Below are 26,728 nucleotides of genomic sequence, written 5' to 3' on the forward strand. Positions count from 1 at the left end.
GTGCAAAATAGCATATTTCAAGTGTTATATAACTGACACTAGAACAACGTGGGGGTGAGGGGTGCTGGTGTCCCTATGCAGCCAAAAAGCCATGTATAACTCTGGACTCCCCAAAAACTTAACCGCCTACTATTAACCTTATCAATAGCATAAGGTCAATTAACACATATTGTGTATGTTACACAGTACTATATTCTATACTTTTACAATAAAGTATGTTAGAGAATGGATCATGTAATTAAGAAAATTATAAGGAAGACACATTTACAGTACAGTATTTATCAAAAAAAGATTCCATGTATAAGTGGACCTACGCAGTTCAAACCCATGTTGCTCAAAGGTAAATGTGAACTAGAATTCTGGGGAGGGTCGAGGAGACCAGGAAGAACTTGAGTTAGATTTCAAATGCACTTGGGTTTTGATAACTGAAAAGGAATAGAGTATCTGTGGGGGGAGGAGAGACAAGAGCAACATCAGCTCTCTATATAATTTGGCCACATTAAGCACCAGCTACATGTAAAATATAGTGTGGACTATCCAAAGACAATATGGGTCCCGGAAATGAATGATCAATGAATCTATATAAAAGATGGGTATAACATATAAAAACATTAGCCATAAGTAGGTATGAATATATGGCATCCCTGTGCATATCACACATAGTCAAAGCTTTCCTTATCAACATCTACTTAACCAACTTGTCGAATTAACCAATGTCTTCATTTGTTCCCGCTAATTCAGCTACCAGCTTGTCAAGAGTCAGTTGTGTTCATTCCCAAATCTTTTTAAGACTTTTATGTTTGTTATTGTAATTATGTTATTTAATGTAATATTATATAAACTCATGAAATATGAGTAAAAAAGAGAAGTGATAGCTATGTTAAATGTTTTTGAAAGACTTGATAAAGCTGAACCACTAAAACATAATTGCTTTTGATGTGGGGTGTGTGTGTGTGTGTGTGTGTATATACATATATATATTTAATTATATATAATGAAATGTTATTCAGACATGAGAAAGAAGAAAATCCTGCTATTTGCAGGAGCACAGATAAAATGAGGACATAAGTGAAATCAGGCAGACAGAGAAAGACAAATACCGTTTGATTTCACGTTTATATATGGAATCTAGAAAAGTTGAACTCAAAGAACCAGAGAGTTGAATGTTGGTTGCCAAGGACTGGAGAGTGTAGGAAATATAAGCGGTTGGTCAAAGAGTATAAACTGTCAGCTTTAAGATGAACAGTTCTGGGGATCTAATGTACAGTGTGGTGATTATAGTTAATAATACTGTATCATATTCTTGAAATTTGCCAAGAGAGTAGATCTTAAGTGTTCTCAGCACACACGCATGCGCGCACGTGCGCGCACACACACCACGCACACACACAAAGGTAACTAGGTGAAATAATGGATGCATTAATTAACTTGATTGCATCTATCATACACAAATGCATACACATATTAAATCATATTATACATCTTTTAAAAATCACACTGTAAAACCTAAATATATACAATTTTTATTTGTCAATCATACCTCAATAAAAGTAAGAAGAAAATCTAAAATAACCAGAAGTTTAGGAAATGCAAATAGTTGCCTGGGAAGTGGTCTTATAAATAAGATGCATGAGAGAATAAAAATTCAAAATGATCTCCATATACAGAAACATCAGGGCAAAGCCAGCTCAAATGGTAAATGTAAAATCTTATATTAGGGTTTTGTTGTTGTTGTTGTTGTTTTAAGCCAATGGCACAGATATAAAGACAGAAAACCAACTATGGCAAAAATCTATGGGGAAGGCAGGGGGCGTAAAACTGGACTTTAAAAATTGGTCACACACTCAATATGAATTCTCTGGACAAGCTGCTATTGAAGAGCCCCATGCCCGTACCCTGGGGGACGTAAGTTTTCTAGGTTGATCGCTCCGCAGGAGGTGCTCTGGACTCATCTCCACTTGAGGCAGAGTTCAAAGGGCTGGTATTGCCTGGCTCCAGAGAGTGAGCCTAGGACAGTGTCTTTACATGTGTTCCAGATGAAGACGGCAAAGACACCTCCATGTTGTCCATATTGGACTAGGAGACCCAGTGGTTCCCTACAGGGAAGCCAATGGCAGCACTGGTCCTCAACATTAAGGGAAACCTTCAGTGGCACTTAGGAATGGTTGACAATGAAGCCAGCTGCCTCAGGAGGGTCGAGCTCTGCATCAATGGCTATTTATTGAAGTAGAAGTTGCATGGTCATCGGGGATGGGACAGAGGATTTCTGAACAGGATAGCAGGTTGGACTTGGTTCAGTAACTCTAACCTAGACTCACAGTAACAAATACATTTATGCATAGTAACCCAGTATACCTATAATATATGTATGTATGCATATGACTTACATGTGAGTACAAAACTGAAAAAACTTTCAAGGAAAAATATTTATCCTTATTGTATTCACTTTGCTCTTTTCTTTCTCTCCTTTCCTTTTCTTTTTTTTTTTTTTAAGCTGGTAAGAACCCACTAAATCAATCTCACCACCCACTGAATTGTTGTGACCCATAATCTGAAAAACACTGGACTGGAAGATGTTTTGTTTTGTTTTTCCTAGAATACTTAAGTTGGAACTTTCAACTCTAAAATTCTAAGAATAAAGAAAGCAGATTTTGTCAGCCATGGAGAGAAATCTATGGCTTACTGGGTTGTACAAAGTGGCAAATGAAGCCTGTATAACTCCAAATACGCTCTAGTACATCATGCTCTCCAGCACTGTTTTTCAGTCTTTGAACGAGCCACAGTAAGACATACTGTGGACATCGTGACCCAGGACACACCACGCATACGCACACACACACAACTGAAACATACGTCTCATAAAATAACTCCTAGTTTTACTATGTGTGATACCCTCCGATATTCTCTCTTCTGTTCTATTTCACTGTCAAAAAACTCTCCTACAGGACCCCTCAACTGGTCTCACTACCTTCTAATGAGTAACTATTCAGTTTGAGAACGCTTTCTCCAGAAAATTGGAGCTGGGCTGAGGAGTGAAGCTCAAGCGTGCTTCAGACATTAACTAGGAAACTGGGCTAAGAATGGTTAAATCCTGTTAGGGAAATACTTTTGAGAATGGAATTTGTTGGTGCAGAAAACAGTCCTCCAGGGGATTCAGCAGAACATCCAGAATGGCCTTGACAGTAGAGGCCACTTAACTGGTCTGAGAGGGAGTGGACCAAAAGCCTAATTATAGTACGCTGGAGATATGTGTGGCCTCCTTCCCTCAGCATCCAACCTATCATTCCATGGTTTAATGTTTCGGGAGAGCCTTAGATTATTTGGAGTCTCCTTTACTAAATATTTTCCTTCATGTTATTTCTTCTAAGCATCATCTCAGAAACAGAACTAGGACAACTCTGCTCAGGACTCGCGCACGCCTTAAATCTGATTCTAATATTACACCGATTATACCACCTTCTAATGTTGTTTTGTATTTCTGTTTTTCCTATGAGGCTGTGAGCTCACTAAGCATGCTGATTGTGTTATTCATCTCTGTGTTCCTGGGGAAACTCTGGGTGATCTTTTCAAAATGCAAATACTATCAGTCTCTCTCCTGCTTAATAGTCTCCATAGCTCCCTATTCCCTTCAGGACAAACATGAGCTCTGTTATTACGCCTTCCTTGCTCTGAACCTGATCTACCCATCTAGCCTTATCTCTTGCCTCACAAAGCTTCAGACTTTCTAAGCAATCCCAGGAATATTTTCTTCTTGCCTCCAAGCCATCACTCAAGTAGCTTCTTGTGGCTTAACCCTTTTCATGCTTTGTCTTCCCTCCCCTTTGCCAGTCATCACCAATGTGTCCTTCTGAGCTCCTGCAAGAAGCCTTCCCAGACTCCTTCAAAACTGCATCAAATGTCAAGCTGGCGGGCGCCTGGGTGGCTCAGTTGGTTAAGCGACTGCCTTCGGCTCAGGTCATGATCCTGGAGTCCCAGGATCGAGTCCCGCGTCTGGCTCCCTATTGATCAAGGAGTCTGCTTCTCCCTCTGATCCTCCCCCTCTCATGCTCTCTCTATCTCATTCTCTCTCTCAAATAAATAAAATAAAATCTTTTAAAAAAAAATGTCAAGCTGGTATTCCTCTAGGCCCCTGGTCCCCACTCCTACCTGCAACACTCACCACTTGGGACTATGCCCTCCCCTGCCTTCCCCACTGGATTGTCCAAGCAGGGGCAGAGCTGTTTGACCCCTAAATCTCTTGTACATGCTTTGCACAGAGAAGATACTCAATATGTACATGTTCGGATGAACATATGCACACAGTAGGTATCTGATAACAGTTGGCCAAGATGAATTGAAATAGCTTCAAAATTTGACCTTAAGAATAACATGATGTCTTAAATCAGGAGGTAGAAAACTTCAGCCTGCTGCCTATTTTTGTAAATAAAGTTCTTTGGGGACACAGCCATGACCATTTGTTTAAGTGATGTCTATGACTGCTTTCTTGCTACAATGGCCGAACTGAGTAGTTGAGACAGGGACCATAGAGCTGGGAAAGCACCAAATATTTACCATCTGACCCTGTGAAAAAAGTTTGCCAACCCCAATCGGAGACAACAGTCTTTACCTTTGTGCCACTTCAACCGTTTGAGGAAGACTTATGAAGCCTTCTCAGAAGAATATTTTTAAATGCATCAGGGCGCCCGGGTGGCTTAGTTGGTTAAGCAACTGCCTTCAGCTCGGGTCATGATCCTGGAGTCCCGGGATCGAGCAGGCTCCCTGCTCAGCAGGGAATCTGCTTCTCCCTCTGACCCTCCCCTCTCTCGTGCTCTCTCGCTCTCAAATGAATAAATAAAATTTAAAAAAATAAACAAATGCATCAAACAAAATACTTAGGATCAAAAAGGACACCAATTATAGTGAAAACAATGACCTAAACAATAAAGAATTATAATTATGGTAATAGAGACACATTTTTGTTAATAGATTAAGTCATAATACCTAGCAATGGATTTAGTAACTACAATTATTTCAAAGTAGTGATAAGCATATGACTGGTACTTTGAGACATGTACAACAGTTGTAATAGGATAAGAACATATCTGTGATTCTATTAGTGACAAAGCCACAGAAATTGCTAACACTACTGTGGTTTGTTGACTACATCTATATTTGAAGGGAACATTAAATTTTAGTTGATAAGCTTAGAATGTAATTTTTGTCCAACCAAAGTCCAAGGACCCCTTGAATTCTATCCATGGACCCCTTGGGAATCTACAGACTGTAGGTTAAACACCCTGCTCTAAGAGAAGAGACATGATCCCATAGATTATCCAGGGCGAATACAAGAGAGGAGGAGAAAACCTCACACAGAGAAGAGTCTCTAATTCCCTGTCAATTTTGCAGACTGGTTTTAGGCAGGATTTGCTCTGCACTAAAATGCATTGCAGAGGAAAGTCCAAAACCACTAGTTATAGTCAAAAAAAAAAGTTGTATTATTTGACCTTCAGCTTTCAGTCTTCTTTCTTTATTTATGAATTGGTTCAACCCAACCAAATGACAAACAGATGGATAGAATGGGGTAATGATAAACTCAGCTGGCAATGTGTCCCAGGCAGGATAACTGGAGAGCACATTTTCATTTACAGTTTACAAGTGGCTCCCAATTCTGTTGCACAAGAATTCAATTTATGTGAGCTCCCATCAATCTGACCAGGGATTACATCAGGGGAGCTCATGGTAGGAAGGATGGAAGCTTTAAGGGACTGATTTGTAGAACTGTAGGTCAGACTTCTGCAAAAACATTCAGAACCACCCTTCCATTTGAGCCTATGTGGAGGAACTTGCTGGCTCCCAGAATGGCTGGGATCAGGCACCAGTCTGGATGGTGGTTCTAAGATCTTGGATTTGGAAACTAAAGATAAGAAAAAGGAATTTTTTTGTGAAGCGCCACTTGTAATATGAAATCTCAGCTGACATCAAGTAAGCCCATTCTTGCATGTTTCTAATTCTGGTGGTGGTGGTAAGGAAGCCTTATATAAGTGGCGCAACTTCCTAAACACTTCCTTGAAAGGGGAAGGAAGATTTTTTGTTCTTTTTCCCATTCTTCCCTAAATTAATTAATTGTTTAAGAACAATTATTTTTTTTTAGATTTTATTATTTATTTATTTATTTATTTGAGAGAGAGAGAGAGACAGAGAGTGACAGAGATAGCAAGAAAGAGCACAAGCAGGAAGGAGAGGGAGAAGCAGGCTCCCCACCAAGCAGGGAGCCCGAAGTGGGGCTCGATCCCAGGACCCCGGGATCATGACCTGAGCCGAAGGCAGAGCTTAACCAACTGAGCCACCCAGGCGCCCCAAGAACAATTCTTTAAATATTTGAAGCTCTGTACTTTGGGGGGCAGGAAAACCAACACAGGGCTACATCACTGTTTAAATATTGCAGCTATTTGCCCAATTATTGCTACAAATTCTAGTAAAACACTCTGAAAAAAGTTGGCAATTCACTTACATATTATGAAGATCTCTAAAACACAAGTTATAATTCAATATGAAATAAAATAACAAGGAGAACTTCCAAGTTAGTCTCACATTTGGTATTATTTGAAGCGTTGTCATATACCGATATTCCTTGTATTATAAGAAAACAAAAGCAATAAATAACTTGGGATTGGAGGGGAGAAGAGGGAGATGTACATGCAGATCCATGTTGGGTTTTGCCTGGCTTGTATTTCTGCAGTTGGCAAGGTAGATTGGTTACTGTTGTGGCCTCTGAGGTTAGTGGTTCATTGATCCCCCTACTCCCCGTTCATGTGCTAATACATTTCCATTTCCATGTGGCTCACAGTAAGGAAAAGAACCAACATAAAAAAAAACTTCCATAAGCTACCTCTCTAAGTACTGTACAGAAAGTTTTCGTCTTCCCAAGCCTCCTGGGGTAGCCACCGTCATCATCCATACTTTACAGTGGACGAAAGTAGGGCTCAGGGAGCTTGAGGAACTTGTGCAAGGTTCCAGCTAGTTTGGGTATTCTCTAAATTCGATCCGATGACTGCCATGTCCAAATGTTCACCAGCACCTATGTGATGTGTGGTATGTTCACCCCAGGCTAGGTGCCATGTTCCACAAAGGGGAGCAAGTCAAGATGTTGCCCTCATGTTCTGGCAAGGAGGACAGACCTTGGACAAGTAATTAACTACAAGTGTGCTAAGTGTCACAAGTAAAAGTTGTAGGTGTACCTAACCTCATCTGGGGAGGAGGCAGGGGCTCAAGGAAGGCTTCCTAGAGGAGGTTCTTCAGCAGGGGTCCTGAAGGATGAACAAGAGTTAGCTAGGTAAAGAGGTAGAAGAACTATCCTGGCAGAGAATAGCAAACATAAAGACTTCTAGCCAGGAAAGGACATGGCTCTATACGAAAGCAGAAGAGCTCTATCCCCAAAGCCGTAATAGTAATGGTTCACACTGATTGAGCACTTTTGTGTGCCCAGAGCTATTCTGTACATTTTGTGTGCATCAAGTCATTTAATCTCACAACAACTCCATGAGGTAAACAAACTGTTATTCCCATTCTTCTGTCAGAGGCAAAGAGAAGTTAAATAATTCACCTAAGATGACACAGCTTAGAAGTGCTGGGGGGAAGGGTTGGACCAGGGAGCTAGCTCCAGAGCCGGTGCATTAAACAACCAGTCTATTCTGCCTCACCTTTGTCACGAGAACAGCAATCAGAGTCACTGGGGTTTAGAGGGCAGACGGTCCAGCCTTATTTTACACATAAGGAAGCTAAGAATTGGAATTGAGCAATTTGTGCCCAAGTTTGAGGCCAGCTCCGAGCTGTGTCTTCTGATTGCAAATTCGAACAAATACTAACTTGAAAGATGAAACCAAGATTTGGACTCTAAGTCTCAACTCTTTTTTTATTAAGTTTTTATTTTAATTCCAGTATAGTTACCATACAGTGTTTTATTAGTTTCAGGTGTACAATATAGTGATTCAAAAGTTCCATACAACAGCCGGTGCTCATTACAACAGGTGCACACCTTAATCCCCATCACTTATTTCACCCATCTCCCCCCCACCTCCCCTCTGGTAACCATCAGTTTGTTCTCTAAAGTCTCAATTCTAAATGAGAAACTTTAACCTTCATAGGCTGTGACCTTGACCATGAGTCAAATCACATCATCCCTTAAAACTACTCAAGGAAAGTCCATAATCCATTCAGCTTCTATTCTGAATCCCAGATTTCATCTTCATTTTAGTAACAGTCTTTACAAGGTAACTTCCTGTGAGCAAACTAATTAAAATCATTTGTTACTTGCAGATTAAGGAAGAGTTTTTGATGGGATGGAAAGACATGACTTTGACAAAAATATCAGTTTGTGAAATAATTTTAAAAACCCGCCCAATTGTGTATGACCTTAAGGTTCTCAAATGAAACCAATCGGTAGGCACTGCGATCAGCTTAGAAGCAGCCCTGTGTGAAGATGAATTTTGCAAGTCTTATTATGGAAGGCACCTGCAAGGGACCAGGGAATTACTTAAGCAGAAGGGTGTGAAAGGGAAAAGAGGAGAAGCACTGCTTTTTCTCCTTTATTAATAGAACTGTGACTGAAATCAACATTTCTTGACCAGTGTCCTTAATACACACACAGAAATATTTTGAACTTTCACATGGACTACAAATAAACCAGTGGTGGACTTTTTTATTAAAAAGAGCCACTATCACTCATATATGGAATTTAAGAAACAAAACAAACGAGCAAAGGGGGAAAAAAGAGAGAGAGAGAGGCTGGCCAAGAAACAGACTCTTAACTATAGAGAACTGATAGTTGCCAGAATGGTGGTGGGTGGGGGGTCGGGTTAGGTGGGTGACAGGGATGAAGGAGGGCACTTGTTGTGACAAGCACCAGGTGATGTATGGAAGGGTTGAAGCACTATATTGTACACCTGAAATGAACAGTACACTTATGTTAATGAACTGGAATTTGAATAAAAACTTTAAAAAAAACAGCCACTGAAAGCTTTAATCTACCCTTTCCAGCAATTGCCAATGCAAAGCTCAAGCAATTTTAACCCATCAGGTCACACTTACAGAAAAACTATACTTAAGTTAAATGAAAACTTTAACCAAGCTGATAGATAGCATATGTGGGGCATGGCACTCCAAATGGAACATCATATTTTTCCAGACCTTTGGTTTTCATTGCCACCATAGTATATATTTTTTGCTTATGAGAAAGGCACTTACCCTGGGGAAATTCTTAGGCAGAAGGAGGAAAGTTTCTCAGATATTTATAGCCAAAATATTTCAAATCATAGGTAGCTATATTTATGCTTGGTTCTTATTTTAATAAACAGTAAGTATTGCTGCCCCCAAAGAAATTTTCAGTATCACTTTAGAAAAAAAAATTCTCCTTCACCTCAAATGCAGGGCGCTTTTCTGTTTTCAAAAAGCAGGTAAAAGTTTTAAAAACACTGCAAAATATCTTACAGCCTATAGGCTTACTTAGAATCTGCCTCTTCAAATCTTTTCTACACTGATTAAAAATAAAAAAATCTACTCTTAGAGAGGAAGCGAATAAATAGCCCCCAGACCAACTCTGGGGGAGATCAGAAGTTTATGTTCATCTAAAGCTTCATCCTCCCTGAGCCAGAGACCAAGTCACTGAGAGCACCCCTTCAGGGGTGTCACCCTATGGATGTCCTCCATTTGAGGGAGGCAGAAGCTGGATGAGAAATAAAAAATTTGCTTGGTCTTAAGCCCATGACTCAAGAGAGCACCATAAATACATAATGTCCACCTGAAATACCAATGAAGCTAGCAAATACGCAGTCAGCACCCCCATACTCTGGTCCAGTATAATTTCCCTGGTTAATCTTTTATCAGCCAGTTAAATACCTCTTTAAAAGCTTTTTAGACAATTTCTTAACAATGCCTTTGATACCATCATCCTCACTGAATAAGAAGAACAACTGATGTATAAGCTCCTCCCAAGGCAGAGAGAGGGAGGAGAAGCTCATCTTCCAGAGACAGGACTTACAGGAGAACTTCCCATTAAGAGGGTTGAAATCTGAGGATAACTTCTGGCGGGAACCCGATTTCTACAATTTCAGAGTCTTGGCTCGCCAGCCTGCCTCTTGGCTATAACAAGAAACTTCGGGCTCACACAAAGACCTGTCCCCAGTGTTTGTGCACACAGGAGGTATCTGGGCAAAAGGAATTTAATATTAACATTAAGCAGACCTTTCCGGGGAGAATAGAATAATGACTAAAGATCCCCAAAAGCTTTTCACACTGATTGCAATTTCTGATTTAGAGCTCAGAAAGCTCTCTCTAAAGATATCCTGCAGCACTCACTGGAATGGGATTAGGCTCTGAGACGTTTACAGATGAATGCGGGGATTTATTCTGCGGCCAAACATTCAATACCACAACAAGCTGTGAAAGCTTTCATTCTGGAAGAGCAAACAGCAGCCTAAGATGAAGCTTCAAGGTTCCTTCCCAGCAGGGCTCTGGGCGGGCTAAGTCTACACTTCTACCATCTCAGGAGGTGGATCACAGACATGAAAGGGATGTAGGGTTCCACAAAAAGAGCACTGGGCTGGAAGTCAGGAGACTTCTGATCTTGATTCTGTCCCCAACCTGTCATTTTACCTTGGCAAAGCAACTTAAGCAAGTGAGCCTCAATTGCTTTCTTTGTAAAAGGGAAAACGTGGTGTGGGGGGAAGAAAACAAACAGGCATTAAATGCCTATGATGTAGAAACACTTTGTAAAGACTGTAGCCAACAATTCTGCAACGAGGGCTATAGCAGCTTGCTATTACAGATGAGGACATGGAGGTTCTGAGGTAAAATCATTTGACCAGAGTTGGATATTCTGGAAGAGATAATAGAGGCAGAGATCCTAGCATGGGGGCTGGAAACGAGGGCAGCTCCCCATTCCACCATGTTCCAAATAGAACACCAAGATGTCCAAGAACTCTAAATTCAAAGTTAGCTTTCCAGAACACCGTAAAGTTATATTTGTCAAGATAAACAGATTTTTTTAAAAAATTAACAGTTTGTTAGAATGGTATATAATTTTTAAATGTCAATACATAAAAATCTGGGACCTGAGCCCTCAAGTGTTAGAGACTGTTCTGAATGCTAAAGTGCATTTTTCTTGGTGAAGAAGTATAATTATTAAATGTAGGTACATAACACCCATATATACCGTAACACTCTTGTAGGTTTTAACATCTACAAAGCTCTTTCTCCTATGTGATTGCAGCTGATCCTCCTGACCACACGCTCTAAGGCTGGAAGGTTTTCACCCATATATTGCAGATAAGGACTGGCAGTCAATGCCTGTGGGGCCCACATCACCCCCCTTTGTCCCACTTTTGGTTTCAGCAGCAGCTGCTATGTGGAAAGTTTCACGTGAGCTCAGATTGGCCTCGTAGAGCCGCATCCGACCTCAGTCACATGCTGTGCTCACAATCATACCTCCTTCTAGCCCCGGGGATCTGTCCTTAAATCTACATGCCAGCAGAGCCTAGAAGTGTGAGAAGTTACACCCCTGAAGGAAACTCTCAATCAGCTGAGGAAAACAGGAGCCGGTGGGTAATGATTCCTGTCCTTTGGATAGGCAAATTTGAGAGGAATTCTGCATACTTCAGGGAGAGCTCAGTGAAGTCAAACCCCCGTAGAAGACCCTGGTGCCTGTAGAAGTGACTTTGGAGACACAGTTATACATCCTCCTTCCCCGGTCTCCCTCTCCCCACCTTCTCATTCCTGCTTCCAAATCAAATAACCGACTTGCACTCAAGCCCTTGTATCAGGCCAGCCTGTGGGGGGACCCCCAAACTCTGAGAGGCACTGAGGTTTCAGGACAGGAAGTGACTCGCACAGGGCCCAGGGCCAGCAGGTGGTGGCGGCAGAGTTTTCTTCCAGTTCTTCTGGTTCTAAACTCAATGAATCCCTTTCATCGTCCACAATCAGTGGTGCACACAGGTTAAGAAACTGCAATTTCTAACTTTTGCCAATATGCCAGGCTTAAAACCAGTTTTCAAAATACATGTTTTAGCACAAAATTAAAAATAAATGATAACCATCATCTTTGCTGGGGGTTACACAGATAGTCTGCTGGGCTACCATGATAAATTTTGCATTTCCCCAAATTGCAAAGTATTACATTTTGCTTTGCTGGTGCTAGACAAGTACATTAGAAATGTCAAGTTTCACCCGGAGTTTTAGGGATGAGCAAGCTGAAGTTTTAGGACTTGCAGTGTTTCATGTTTAACTACTACTGGAAGCAGGATAAGAATCTTTTCTATCCCAGGCACACTCCAGCTTTGCCTACCAAATTTGTTCAATGGCGGGTTTGTAGATTACCTCAATGATGAGCATCGGTCTGGAGCTTTGCAGTGAGCATCTTTATTCCCCCTCATTTTCCCAGCATCTGTTCTTCCCTTTTTCTTTAATAGCACCACAATTTTCTTTGGATGAACCAACCCTTCTGAACTCCCTCAATCCATGTACTTCAGGGGTAAATAAACCACCAGGCCTTAGTTCCAGAGCTCAGAATATGAACAAATGCCTGATCAATTAGTGTAGCCTCTTTCCTGGCCACAGTGATTGGCTCAGAGATGAGGAACCCAAGCCTGGCCATTAGAGTGGACAATGAGACTCCAGTGGGTCCACTGAGAAATATCCACTCTTTTCCAGTGGGGAGTTACACTAGTAGATGGCAAGTCTTCGGCGGCCATCTTGCCACCACACCAGAAAAGCCTGCTTGAAAATGTAGCCAATAAAGGGGAAAGCAGAGCACAGAGATGGATAGAGACAAATGGCTGCTTTGGCACAGATGAGCTCTTCCCTGAACCTAGATTTGCCTGGGACTTAAGAGTCCCAGGAGCCACTACATTACTGCCTCATCTTCCAGCCTTCTGCCACCTACAAGTCAACAAGTCCTGCCTGAAATGAGCCCTGTCCTCAAGCATTAAAGGGACTCAGTGTAGCACTTCTCTGAAGAAACACGTATCTATTTTTGACCACGGAGGAGGAGGCAAGGAAGTCAAGACACAGAGCAGGGCTAATCAAAATCCTGGCAGAATCATTTGGTCCCAGCTTCAGAGAGCCTAAGGAATGGGGTGCTGAACTAGTCTCTTTATGAATCCATGAAGCAGCAGGCCTTAGACAAATGCCACCATCTTTAATGGAGGGAACGCTAACTCCACAGACGTCGCGTGCATCAGCCTGGTGCTCCGGTTCTCATTCCAACTGCAGCTGGAGTTCAGAGGAGAGGCCTTAGATTGGGAACTCCTTTTGCTTGGTGTGTGCATGTATGTGTGTGAATGTGTGTGGGGCGGATGTGTGCATTGTTTTTGTTTTGTTTTGTTTGTGTATTTTTGCTTATAATTACGTAGTAGCATTGAGAATCCATGTTTTCCTATCTGTAAGCTTTTGTCAGAATTCCTCATCCCTCTTCTACCCTCTGAGAAGCTGAATAATGAGAACTGGAGAGGTAGAGAGAGAAAAAAAGCAGAAACAAAATCAAGACACCTGCCCCACAGCAATAAGGATGTGGAGGAAACGATGACTTATATTTGTTTCCCCCCCCGGCTCAAGAAAAATCACCATCAAATATTTACTTCAAGTATAATGTTCCAAAGCCAGGGAGACAAGTTTCAAGCTTGAAATGTGGGCAGGGTTGTTGGCAATGATGCCTCGGGAGTTTTCAGAGCCTGGGACAGTCCTGATGGTAGAGGAAATGAGGAAGAGGTAAGGTGAGTGTCTACCAGATGAAGTTTACCAGATGACCCGGCTCCGAAGAGGTGTGGAGACAGGTGCTGGCCCAGGGACAGAGTACAAATATAGGTCTTTAAGCCTTTGTCATCTCTTAAACACACATTCCGAGGAGATGACACTCCATGCAGTATTCTGTCACGCTTGGAATACCTGAGGTTGATACATATGGCTTTTGAGTGTGACACACAAACTTACCTGATGAATTCTACAGAATAGTACTGAATGGGGGAGCTTCCTTCACTCTTTCCAGGTTTCCAAGACAGGGCCACCTCAGAATCAGAGACCACAGTGACGTGCGGCTGCTGGGGCGCTGTGGGAGGCAGGCAGGAATCTAGGCGGGACAGCAAACACCTAGAGTTGGCTGTGGTCTTGTTGCTGGGGATGTTTAATATATAAAAAGCACATGTGCTGCCTACAGCTAAAAACATCTCTATTCAGAATAGCCTCCAAATCCAAGCCAAACAAACACAAAAAAATAATCACAACTGGATTTGCCATGTAAGGTTTGAGATAATGAGAGCTGGTCTTCCCTCCTTCCCTCAATGCCCTGGCTGAAACTCTAACTAAATTAAGACATCATTGGCCCTGGGACACACAATGGTGTATACCCTTTAAAACCCTCAACTACACTCCCACCTCCTAGTAACCTTTCGTCTGTTTGCATGTTAGAATTGACACCTGCGAGGAAAATGAAATGCATAGCATTACTGTCACTCATGTTCCAATTCTTGTGTGTGTGTGTGTGTGTGTGTGTGTGTGTGTGTGTGTGTTTGCGCTTGTGCGTATGCGTGTGTGTGTGTGTTGCCCCACCCATCAGAATGCATACCAATGGTAGGATGTTTGGGACATGCCCTCATGCCCTCATGTGTAAAGATGTAAGAGTCACCCACGATCCTATCACCCCAAGGAAACTGCTGCTACTATTTTCATATCACATCTCCCAGCCTTTATTTATACTATTGCTTATGCCAGAAACATTTTTCTTGCTCTCTCTCTCCTAGAGGAATCCTATGTAGTTTTCAAACTTCGGGCCAAAAATACTGATCTTTCTAAAACCTTCCCTGAGCCTTGGGATGGAGGAGTGCTCCCTTCTGAGTGCTCCAGAGCCTGCTGCACAGACCTCAGATGCCCTGGAGCTGCTCACTTACTATTTGCTTCTCCCTCCACAACGAGCTTGTGAGCAATGATGATGGAGCCACCTTTGTCCCCCAGTGTCCATCACAGTGTCACCTCAATGAGCCTTTGTTGGGTTCCCTTTGCCTATAAAATCTCCTCTCCCACTCCCCTTCCTCCCCTTCCTGATTCCCACTTACTGGTCAGACCTTCACTTAGTAGTCATCTGCCCAGGGAATTCTTACCTCACCCCTACATGGGATCTCCCTTTACATGTTCTTACAGCACTAGATAGCATTTACCACAATCCATGACTACACCTTAACTAGGTAATGTCTTGACCCACCCCACTAAGTTCTGAGAGGACAAAAGCTGTGCCTGTTTTGGTTCACCACCAGAGCCTTGCATGGTGCCTGGCACATAGTATGTCCTCACTCATATATACTGAATGAAGGGATGAATGAATAGCACCCATTGCTTTCCTACTCTTAATGAACTGAACCCATCTTACCTTGAGGCAAAGTGGTAACATGCCGAGGAGAGCTAAGCCGCCCTTTGCCAGTCTGGCTGTAAGCTGCTATGCTCACTTGATATTCAGTGCCTGGTTTCAAATCTCTGATCACTTCCTCCTGTCAATGACCAAACAGGAATTGTGTCAATGACCAGAAGTTCTTTTCGAGCAAACCAGACAATTTCCAGAAGGGTTGCACCTCGAGGCCCCTGTGAAACCGCTGGGGACAGAGATTATTTTGCTTTCTCTAGGATTGGCCAAGTTTTAAAATTTACAAAGAGGAAAACACCATCACATATTTCCCACAACTAGAGAATTACCCTTTATTGGCATCTATACACTGTTCTAGAACTGAGACTCAGTCACCCTATCAGATTTTGCTTTTAACATTTGAGTTCCTTGATCAGAGTACTGGACTGCTAAAATTTAGGTAATAATCTTTTCCAGGGCTGGAATCCACCAGTTTTTTCTCTCCATTTGTATGTCACAGATGCTCAGAGACTAGCCACAACAGCAAACTGAGGTCTTGAGTTGTACCAATAGAGTAGGGACTCAAACTTTGGTTCTCAAATTTTAAACTGCATCAGAATCACCAGGAGGGCTTCTTGAATTGCTGGGCCTGCCTCCCTGGGTTGCTGATTCAGTACATTTGGGAAGGGGCCCGAGAATTTGCATTTCTAAGAAGTTTCCAAGTGTTGCTGCTGGTCTAGCGACCCCACATTGATGAAGAATGTATATGAGCTTCAGCCGCACAGGGTCCCTGACCAGAAGGCCCCAGCTGAAGAAGACTTGCTCCACTTCAGGCTTTGTTAAAAGCAATATGCCCCTGGGGCTATACAGTGCTAACTAGTAAGTGGGAGTCTGGGTTCCACTGGTTCCAGCACACTACAGTGGAAAGGACACAGGCTTTGGAATCAATTAGTCATAGGCTTGAATCCTGATTCTGCCACTTATTGCTAGCTGTGGCCTTGAAATTAAATCCCCTGAGCCTCGGTTTCTTCCTCTGTAAAATGGAGATGATATAGAACTATCTTGCATAGCTGTAATATTTGGGATAATGTGCGTAAAGTAGTTGGGACTGGGGATACCCTCAAGAAATGGGCTGTCGTGATTACTGTCTTGGGTGAGGCCCCGCCTCTTCCCTGCTTACCTAGCTTCCACCACTCCTCTGAGGCCCAAACCTTCCCCGTGACTCCTGACCACCGAGACCTGATCTTACCCTACCAATGGTTGTACCACTAATTTAGGACTTTTATATATTACAAAGTATGTATTACTACTTCTCCTATGGGACTGTAAGCCCCTTGAGAGCAGGGATCCTGTCTTGTACTTCTTCAAAACCTTCTCTGCAGATGATCAAATATTCACCATTGCTAAGGAGAATTCACCCACTGATCAACAAAACTTTTTAAAAGGGCTCAACCAAGAGTTATCAAATACTTACTACAGGAGTCCTTAACCCTGAGTGCACCTTAGAATCTCTAAAAAAAATAGCAGTGCCTGAACTCCACTCCAGATTACTTAAATCAGAATCCGTGGAAGGCAGGGCCCCAGGTGTCAGTGTAAAGCTCTGGGCTGAGGCTAATGGGCAGCCAGGTGTATGAACCCTGGGGCCAGGGCTCGGCTCACCCCCTGCATTCTGCATTCCATCTGTAGCGCGCCTTCAGCTTTGCGCAGTGGTGGTATCGTAGCCAATGAGGTTTATCCGAGGCGCGATTATTGCTAACTGTAGCCCGCCTTCTCCTATGACTCCATCCCCTCCCCTACCTACCCGGTCCTTATGTGAGTACTCACTGTGCTCAAGTCTCTCCCACCTCAAGAATGGTCAACTATTCCCCAGCACACATGCGCCCACCTCCTCTCCACGGGGGCAACTTTCTTAAAGGAGCTGCCTCCACTTCCTCACCTCTTTTTTTTTTTTTTTTCTAAAGAGAGAGGGAAACAAACTATAAGAGACTCTTTTGTTTCTGTTTTTTAATTTATTTGACAGAGAAAGCAGAAGCAGGGGGAGCGGCAGAGGGAGAAGTAGGCTCCCTGCTGAGCCAGGAGCCTGATGCGGGGCTTGATCCCAGGACCCTGGGATCCTGACCTGAGCTGAAGGCAGATGCTTAACCGACTGAGCCCCCCAGCTGCCCCTTCCTCACCTCTTATTCATCCCTCACCAGGCCTCTCTGCACTACAAACCTACTGAGATGTTCTTACCAAGCGAGGTCACCACACAATTTTGTAATAAATCCAATGGGGATGATTCTCCATACTTGACTTATTGTACCTTTCAATACTGTTACCTAGACTTGCTTCTGAAATTTCTTGGTTCCCTTGGAAGCCATGACTCTCCTCCTCCTTGATCTCCTTCTACTTCTCTCATTGCTCCTTCTCAATATCCTCCACCCACTCCCCATTCTCTGCTTGCCCCATAGGTGTTGGTTTTTCCCAAGGAGTCATCCCTTGTCATCTTGCCCTCTCACCCTGTCTTGCCTGGGTAAGCTCATCTACTACTTCCTTAGCTTCGAGCACCACCTTCGCTTGACCCTCCCAAATCTGCCTTTCAGCTCTGACCCACCTCTTGATGTCCAGACGTGGGTTTGCAACTGCCTCTAGAACATCTCTACCCAATAACTACCAAGCCACTAAGGTTCAACATAACCAAAGCTCAACTAATCATTTCTCTTCCTGCTACCAAAAACAAGTAAGAAATTGCTTCTCCTCTTGAATTTGCTCTCTCATTACCCACACCACAAATTCTTGACACTTTCTGTGTTCACGTCTCCTCTCTAGCCACCATTCAGCCAGTTACAAATACTGTCACCGGGACTCGTTCACATCACTTGAATCTGTTTAAGTCATCTCATCCTCATAGACTTAAGTCCAAGTCCTCATAATTATGACAGTGGGTTCTGACTCTCCCTGTCACCCATGCTGCCTACACCACCAGTGTAGACTCCACCTGCTAGAGTTATCTTCCCACACCTCAAATCTGAGCACGGCACTTCCCATTTTAAAATCCCCTTAGAATGGCATAGTTGTGTCCCCCTGTTTATCCTTCCAGCATCATCTCATGTCACCCCCTTTTCTTACATTCTACATTCCAGTCATACCTAAGAACCTGGCAGGGCTCAAATTTGTGCCATTCAATTCCTTGCCTCTGGGCCTTTGAACCTGCTGCTCCTTCTACGTGAAATGCCCTTCTCCCCACTCTTGCCTGGCTCACCCCTTCTCATCCTTCATGACTCAGTCCAGCTGAGACATTACCTCATTTCTCTGACCCCCAGCCTCCAGTCTGGTTACGCACCCCTCCTCTATGCTTCCCTGGCGTCTTTGGTGTACCTCCATCTTAGCACCACTCACCTTAGATTGTAAGTGTCTGTTTATTTGTCACCTTCTCCCCACCCACTTGAGGGCAGGAGCAAGTTCTTATTCCTCTGGCAACCTAAAGCTTAGGAGAGACAGGTAGCAAATGCTTAAGCCATGCTTTTTTTGATGAATGAATAAATGAAGGAAGGAAAGTGAATGAGTGAAAGAAAGAAATCAAATCAAGGTGTCCCATATAAGCAGATTACCTCATCAAGAACCAGCTTCTACGACTGACTCCTCCATCTTGATTAACAGCATCAGTACGCCTGTCCCAGGCCCTGGAGTTGGCAACTCCAGAGACAGGCTGACTTTCTCTTACCCACCTCCCTCCAGCCACCTCCACGTGCCTTTCAGACCGGCTTCCTTCCTCCACTTCCTCTGATTCCTTACCTGGGCCATTTCTACAGCCTCCCTGAGGGTGTCTGTCTCCAATAACCTCTCCTCTCCTCTCTGCCCCATTCCATCCTCTATGCAGCTGCACGAGGGGTCTTGGCTGAACATATGGACCTCACTCCAAGCCCCCTTCTGGTCCTAACTCCCTGCATCTGCGCATCCCAGTTCCACTATCTGTCCCCTGGTTCCATGTCAAGTTGGAGATTAAGAGACTGGAGGTAGCAGGTGGATATAAAGCTTCTCACTTCTCTCTCATCAGTCATGCCCAGGCTCTTCCCAGGAGAACAGATACACTTTCAAACCAATGCCTCACAGACTTCCGCTTTAGGATCTCTTCCCCCTGGAAGTCCTTATGCTGGATGATATATGGGAGGAGCTGTATGGTTATAGATTATTATAGGTATTAGCTCTGAGCCAATACCAAATACAGCTACTATTACCATGTATTGTGTGTTTTCTCTGTTCCAGGAACACAGAGCCTGATTTAATTCTTTCTTCAGTCCTATAAGGTAGATCTCACTCTTACTTTCATTTACAGAGGAGAAAATAGAATCCCTGAAAAGTTAATGATTTGCTCAAGAACATAAATTTATTAAGTGGCAAAATGGGGATTTGAACTCTGTTTTGTTTGACTCCAAGGCCCAAGTTCTAATTCGATAATACATGTACAAAAAATATTAAATAATATTTAAATCAATAAAAAATACTTATCATAAACACCAAAGACCAGATTATTATTTTATTTATAAACATGGAAGTTTATGTACTGAAAATTTTACAGTTATCACTGAAAACCTGAAAAGGACTGGAAAGTGCGGGCCATTAAAAAAAAGTTATCACTGAAAGCCAAGAGACATTAGACTTGCCGAAGTTGCTTATGTAGGTTAAAAAGCAAACTCTTTATTAGATATGGAAGATTAGCACTACCTTGAGCCCAGGTGTATTCTGATACGTAGACAGGTAGAAAGTGGCCCTCCCAGAAGCCAACTATTCCCAGTCTTTTCCTGTTTTAACCAGCTAGTTAGGTGGCATAAGGGAGGGAGGGTCAAGGGCACTGGGCAGCTGGGGCCATGGAAACAGGAGCTGGACTCAATGATTTAACTATCACTTCTTCCTCTGACATCAATCCTCCCAAATGGAATCTCTCCTATATTGTGAGTAGGGATAACCCTTGGATTCTTTATTAAAATACCACACAATTCCACAGATCTTTCTATTTCCATCTTTAAGTGTTTTATAATTACTTGCATCAAGCTACATAAGATACTGTATACGCTCTCCTTGAAATTAAAAAACTAAGCGTTTTGTTTTGTTGCCTGGTGGAAGTTTGAGAACAAGTCAAAATGCTTATCTCTCTTGGCTTTTATTTCCACACAAGAGAGTGAGAAACAGTGAGAGAAATTGCTTTCTTGGAGTACAGTCCAGAGTGAATTCAGCAGTCTCCATGGGGCCCTTCCCACACCTTTTTGGGGGGATGAGGGGGTAAAGCTGGATACTTTGCTGCAAAATAACCCTGCTTTGTGTTTGTCTAGCCTTTTCTAAAATGCAAAACCCCAAAAGCTGCCCCCTTTGTCTTCCCAATACCCCTAGTGGTTTTCATGTGATCAGAGAAAAGCAAGCCTAGTTAGTTCACCAAGTCCAGGAAGAAAGCTCGACCACGTAAGTAACGACAACAATGGGTCTGGTTTCCCTCATAAGACACACCATAACCTAATGTTTCCAATTGCCCAACTCTCAGACACAGCACATCAAATTTTCAGGCTAGCACCCTCTTTTTCAGATGTCCAACTACCGTTTCCACAACTACTGTACCAGTCCCATTCCCTCCATTCACAAAGTCTGTGACAGGGATGACAGATCATCTCCTCATATCCATTCCCTCCTTTCTTATAATAGAACCCCTGTATATTAGTTGGGCCATCACCACTCAAAGACTACATTTCCCAGCATTCCTTGCATCCAGCTGCGGCCATGTGGCTGAAGTCTGTCCAATAGAATTTGAGTTAAAATGCTGAGGGCAATTTCTGGGTTATCCCTTAGTAGGAAGGGCTGTGTTCCCTTCCCTCTTTTCCTCATCTATTGGCTAGAATGTGGATGTGGCAGTGAGCCAATTTGGGCCATGGGAAGGAGGACCAGAAGAAATGGCAGAGCAAAGAGATAGAAGGATTCCAGGTCTCTGACAAACAGAAGCCACCAAAACTGGTTGTAACCAGACAGGTTATAATCCTGAAAGAAACATGAATGCACATTTTGTTAGAATCACTATTATCTTGGCATTCTGGACTGTTAGACTTTTATCTTAATGACCCAATGTACAAAAACAATCTGGATAGCTATGTACAAGGAGCCCCTAAAAAGATGGGACTGCTCTTAACTGAATACCTCTTTACAATGATAAAGCCATGTTGAATGACTCTGAACTTAAATCTCTGACCCTGATTTCAGATTCCACCTTCACCCCCTTTTTCTCCTCCTGCTGGAAACCCAGGTCATTTGTTTCCAGAAATGAAGCTAGAGGTCGTCTTGTTTGCTAATCCAGACAGGGAGCTACTATACCGTAAGGGCATCCAGTGAGCAGAGCTGAGAGAAAGCATGAAGCGGAAGAGCACTGGACCAGGAACCAGGAGACCCAGGTTCTGCTGCCAAATAGCTTTGCGATCTTGGAGATGACACTTCACTTCTCTGTGCCAAAGTTTCAACACCAAAATTCTGCAATTGCTCTACAATGACCTTGTTGATAGTTAATAACCTTGGATTCAACTTCACAGTTGACTCTACAAGTGGAGGCTGGACCTTAGTTGTGAATATCTAGCATCATTACATGGAAGGCACCAGAGAAACAGAAAAGTGCTATCTTCCAAACATCCTTCTTTCAATGGCCCTGAGGAAGGTTATGTAGGCCAGAGTGGAGGGAGGAGTTGGGGAGATTCTATTCCCTGCGTGGTCACAAAAAGCTAGAAAGTATCTTCCAGAGTTTCACAGGAGGGGCAGCATTGACTTTGGGGCTGTACAAATCTTCCTTGTATGGGTCTGTCTTGTGTACTGCAGGGAAAACATCATCCCTGAAGTTTGTCCACGAAAACATCCACATTTCTGTCCATATGCTGCAGAGGGAACAAAGGAACCCCCAGCTGGGAACCATTACTAGGTCACCCCTTCATTTTACTGTCAAAGAGAGATTCAAAGGGGTTCAGTAACCTTGCCCACCCTTGCTGTGATGACAGAGCTGGGACTCCATTCAAGTCTCATGATTCCTGCCTACATCTTCTCTCTCTAACCTTGGATAAGACCCAAGTGCAATCACTGTTCTGGGTCAACCAGATCAGTGGACTCCAAAGCAGGATGATGGTACATCATCCCCCTAGGTGAGCAAGACAATCTTCTGAGATGCCAGAAGAAAAGAACTTTCTATTTCTGTCTTATCTCCTCCTTGAAAATTCTGTGGAACTTTCTAATGTACGTAATATACTAGTAGAGTAGCATGTGTATAATTCATAAATACACACACACACACACACACATATGTGTGTGTGTGTGTTCAAATATTTTTTACTGATGATATGAATGATCAGAAAGCGTGGAGCCCACCAGTTTAAACACTCACTTCTATTTCCAACTCTAAAAAAATGACCAAATTGCTTTGTATTACTACTTATTTTTCCAGGTTGAAACTTGCAGGTTGTTCTTCTAAAAAGGTAAGTGCCAAGTGTTAATCAAATCAGAAGCCTCCATACAGGCAGATCATCAAAGGATACAACCCGATCTTCTGTTTGGCATTCAATCCAGCAAGTTAAGCAGTTTGAGGTGACCTGGTCCTGGCTTATTAGGAAGAACTGAAATCCTTAGAGGAAGTGAGGAAAGGAGAAGGAAGGCAGGGGAGGGGAACCCCCCCCCACCCAGCAGTGCTCACTCGTTTAAATATCTTCTCTCCTTTCCAGTCTTTTTCACCTAGTTTTGGAACAGAGCTTAAATTACTTCAACCTTTAAAAATGTTCCTCTTAACCTTACTCTGCCGTGTGAGATGAAGCAGCACAGAGGAGAATAAAAGCAACTTCTTTCTAAATGATTAAAAATTCACCTGGTATGCTCCCCAGTCCCTGCTTACACCAGAACTAAGCACTCTCCCTGGGGCCTTAATCAGTATGAGCAAGATGTGGGGAAAATCCACATTTTGATGAAAAGAGACCCCCTGAATCCTGGGTTGGGGCAAGGGTTTTACTTTTCTGAAGCATACTTACAAACATCACCCGATGATCAGACTGTTTCTGCAGAGGAGAAAAAACAAAACAAAACAACATGAAAGGAAAGGAAAACTTACAGGTTGCAAATAAACCCATAGAGTAGCCCCGCTTCTACAGAGAGCCACGGGCAGCAAACACACAGCTTCCATCTGAATTCTGTTGACCACTCGCTCAGTTCTTGTTCAGCCAGCTGTGGGGCTGAGGGCTCCACGGCCATGACCCCATTTAGTGATCACAGTGTCCTTATGCTATAGGCTGATACGACACAGCCTAGAGGTTCCCAAACTTTCTCTGCTCATGGCAACTTTGCTGTCTCGGGAATATTTCTACAGCACCTCTAAGGCCAAAGAAATGCCTGAGTAAGCGTTCTGTTTATCCACAGTTATACGCAAACAACCTGGTGGTGGTAGTTCACACAGATGTCGCTCTTTCTCTTGAAAAGCTGCAACCTTCCGCAGCGCCCCTGTGAGTTTGCTGCACAGCCCCAGAGCACCCTGGCACACAGTTTGGAAACCCCAGATATGCTACCTATGATATAGATACTATTTGGATCCCTGTTCTGTCCACAAGGGAACTGAGGTCCAGTAAGGTTAGCTTGTTGTAATACAGCACGCTGAATGCAAGTCCAGAACCCACTCTGTTTGCCAGACCCCTCCCCTCTTCCTGACTCACGCATGATCTCCTCTCTCCATTCTGGATATTCTGCACCTCCCCCCACCTCCCCCCCGGAACACACGAGCACACGGGCACGCACACACACATGCATGCTTGTCCTGTTGGTTCACACCATTCCTTTTGATTTCAGTGCTCCTCCCTCCCCTCTGCCTTTCCAGAAACTGCCCCTGCTTCAATTCTCAGCCCCTAGTTGGACCACTTGTGCAACTTCAGTCTGTTAAGCGGCATGTTAATGACATCTGATCTTACATTGCTTTCCAATTGTTTATCAGTGAGAATGGGAATTTCCCAGTAAGACTGAAAGCTGCCTGAGAATAGGGACGCTGTGTTATCCTATGCTGGGCGTATAGCAGCAACTACGAAAGTTTGTTGAAACTGAGCAAGGTATAATTTGATAGCGTACTCTAATGCCTGGATTAATTAACAGACAGAATATATTTAACATAAAGGCAAAGATCATCAGGAATGATCACTAACATCTATCTGGCTTCTTTATGTTTTAAAAAACCAAAGGCTTTTACATACGCCATTTTATTTGGAACTCACCACAGTGTAATTATTATACCCCTCTCATGGGAGAAAGGTAAGGCTTAGCCAGATGAGGTGACTCTGGCCAATGTTACCCAACCTGTAAGTGCAGGAAGGATGTCTGGAAGCCCAGGGTGCCTATTTCCCTCCTGGCCCAGTGCTTCACCTTTGCATTGCAGTGCCCTCCGCAGAGATGCCAGTGTTCAGGGCAGGCTCTCAATTCCAGAGGCACTGCCCAGACTCCAAGACACCTGTCACTAGCACTGTGCCCTCGCTGCCTGGACCGTGCTGCAGGCTGGTGGCCAAAGACACTGCTGGCTCCTTGGTGGGGTCCAGGTGCTTGTTGAAAGTTCCAGTGCTGAGGTGACATGGAACCTCAACTAGTGGCTTCCCAGGTGGCCTAAGCCAATCTCCCCTTTAAGGATAAAGTAAACCATAGAGGTTGGGGCTGAGGACTTCTGGGACAAATGAGGGCAGCTGGTACAAAAGTCTGAGATTAAAAGCATTTCATGCTTTAAAAAAAAAAAAAAAAACAAGGCGGGAGAAACAGCTGTAAGGTGGCCATTTTCTCACAGGATGCATGGAGTGGGTTGAGTCCAGGATGGAAGTGCTTACCCAGAACCCTTTCTGCATGCACCTGCCATCCTGGAGATGCAGAGGCCAGGCGTGTGATGAGGGCATGTGCATGAAAGATGTGTGTAAATTCCAGAGGACTATACACACATGATTATTGTGTGTGCACACACATGCACGCGCGCAATTAGAAATCCTTCTGAATATCGCTGCAATGCCAACCAGAGGTGTGCTTTGAGGGGGCTGCCTCGATGGAGCTACTCACTGGGGCCGCAGAGTCCTGGCTGAGTGGCACAGGATGTGACCGCTCCTGCAGGGATTTATCCACACCAACCTCGGAGTAAAAGACCTGGAAAAGAGGCAGGCATCCACGGTGAGAGTAGTGCCAGTACTTCTCTAGCAAATCAAGGGCCTGGGTTTCGAGCTCCACTCACAACCGCAGTGGGTTCCGAGGTGCGCTGCCTCGCCTCCCTGACCACGGTTCTACAACAAATATCAGCTTCCCCCACCCCCCGCCCACCCGGCTGGGCTCACACACTCATGAGCCTGCAGGGGCCAGGAGGGAGCTGGGTGTCATTGAAGTGGGAGGGAGGGGGCTGGACTCAGGCCCTGCTATTCTCCCCCAAACCATGACTTTCTCAGGTAATCTTCCATCATCCCACTTTTGATGTAACACGAGTTCAGAAACACATTTCTCTGCCTTAAGAAGACAATAGGAGGAGGGCCTATGTTTGGTGAAAGGGAGGTAGGAGGGAGCTACAGATCCGGGTGTTATAGGGAGCAGGGGAGTTCTGTCCCATCTAAAGTGGGCAGCCCAGCTCCAGTGGGCTTGGTGCCCCGTAGGAATATGGGCCCAGGGTGACCACCTCTCTGGATATTCCCAGAGCTTTCAGAACTCCAAATATTTATCTGAAATCTCCAAACTCCTAAAAGTTGACTCATTTTTAAAAGTCCTGTCCAAACAAAACATGTTGGTGAAATGAAATCAGTCCAATCTATAACTTCTGATAGGTAGGAATGCATTCTCTGTTCCCTGTCCCACTTTGCCTATCCATGTCTTTACTTTAATTCAGATTTTACAGTATTTTGTACTTGTTGACAACATTCCCCAGTGACTCCTTATTACTTCCCACGTTTCTGCTTTAACCTCCAAACTTGACTGTCTGCAGCTGGATAGCAGGAACCATATCTTCTACTTGGTTTATATTTTCCCATCCCTGAGCAGAGTAAGGACTCCATAGACCCTAACTGACTTTCAGGCACTTACAAATACCCTTAAAAAGGAAACATTTGCTCTGGTTTCATGTAAAGAGTCTGGGGCAGTGATTACTAGGGGAGGGTTGGTATAAGGAAGCCCTATATGGGAGGAGAAAGGGTAGCCAGGGCATATAGTTACCCCAATAACACTCATGACAGAAATCCCTGTGCCCAGGTACTCACAGTATAGCCAATGATGGGGCTCCTAGGATGCCTTGGCATTCTCCACTGGATGCTGAAAGCTGTGCAGTTCAACGGAAAGAGCATGATATCGAGAGGAGGCTCCACCTTGCCTGCCCCAAAGCAAAAGAGACTGTGT

General features: G+C 43.7%; 1 protein-coding gene and 1 pseudogene across 2 annotated transcripts in view; one reads left to right on the forward strand and one right to left on the reverse strand.

Moving 5' to 3' along the window:
- EGFLAM (EGF like, fibronectin type III and laminin G domains) overlaps positions 1-26,728 on the reverse strand; it is a 188,279-nt gene that overhangs the window by 92,851 nt on the left and 68,700 nt on the right. For both annotated transcript variants that reach the window (XM_027606812.2, XM_027606813.2), the window contains exons 2-6: positions 26,593-26,702; positions 25,418-25,501; positions 23,374-23,400; positions 15,389-15,506; positions 13,960-14,095 (exon numbers count right to left, since the gene is read on the reverse strand). In XM_027606812.2, coding sequence (XP_027462613.2) covers positions 13,960-14,095; positions 15,389-15,506; positions 23,374-23,400; positions 25,418-25,501; positions 26,593-26,702 — 475 coding nt within the window. The remainder of the gene's footprint in view (positions 1-13,959; positions 14,096-15,388; positions 15,507-23,373; positions 23,401-25,417; positions 25,502-26,592; positions 26,703-26,728) is intronic.
- LOC113929987 lies at positions 17,054-17,132 on the forward strand (annotated as a pseudogene).

This window comes from Zalophus californianus, chromosome 5, assembly GCF_009762305.2.
Source record: "Zalophus californianus isolate mZalCal1 chromosome 5, mZalCal1.pri.v2, whole genome shotgun sequence".
In the NCBI taxonomy this organism is placed as follows: domain Eukaryota; kingdom Metazoa; phylum Chordata; class Mammalia; order Carnivora; family Otariidae; genus Zalophus; species Zalophus californianus.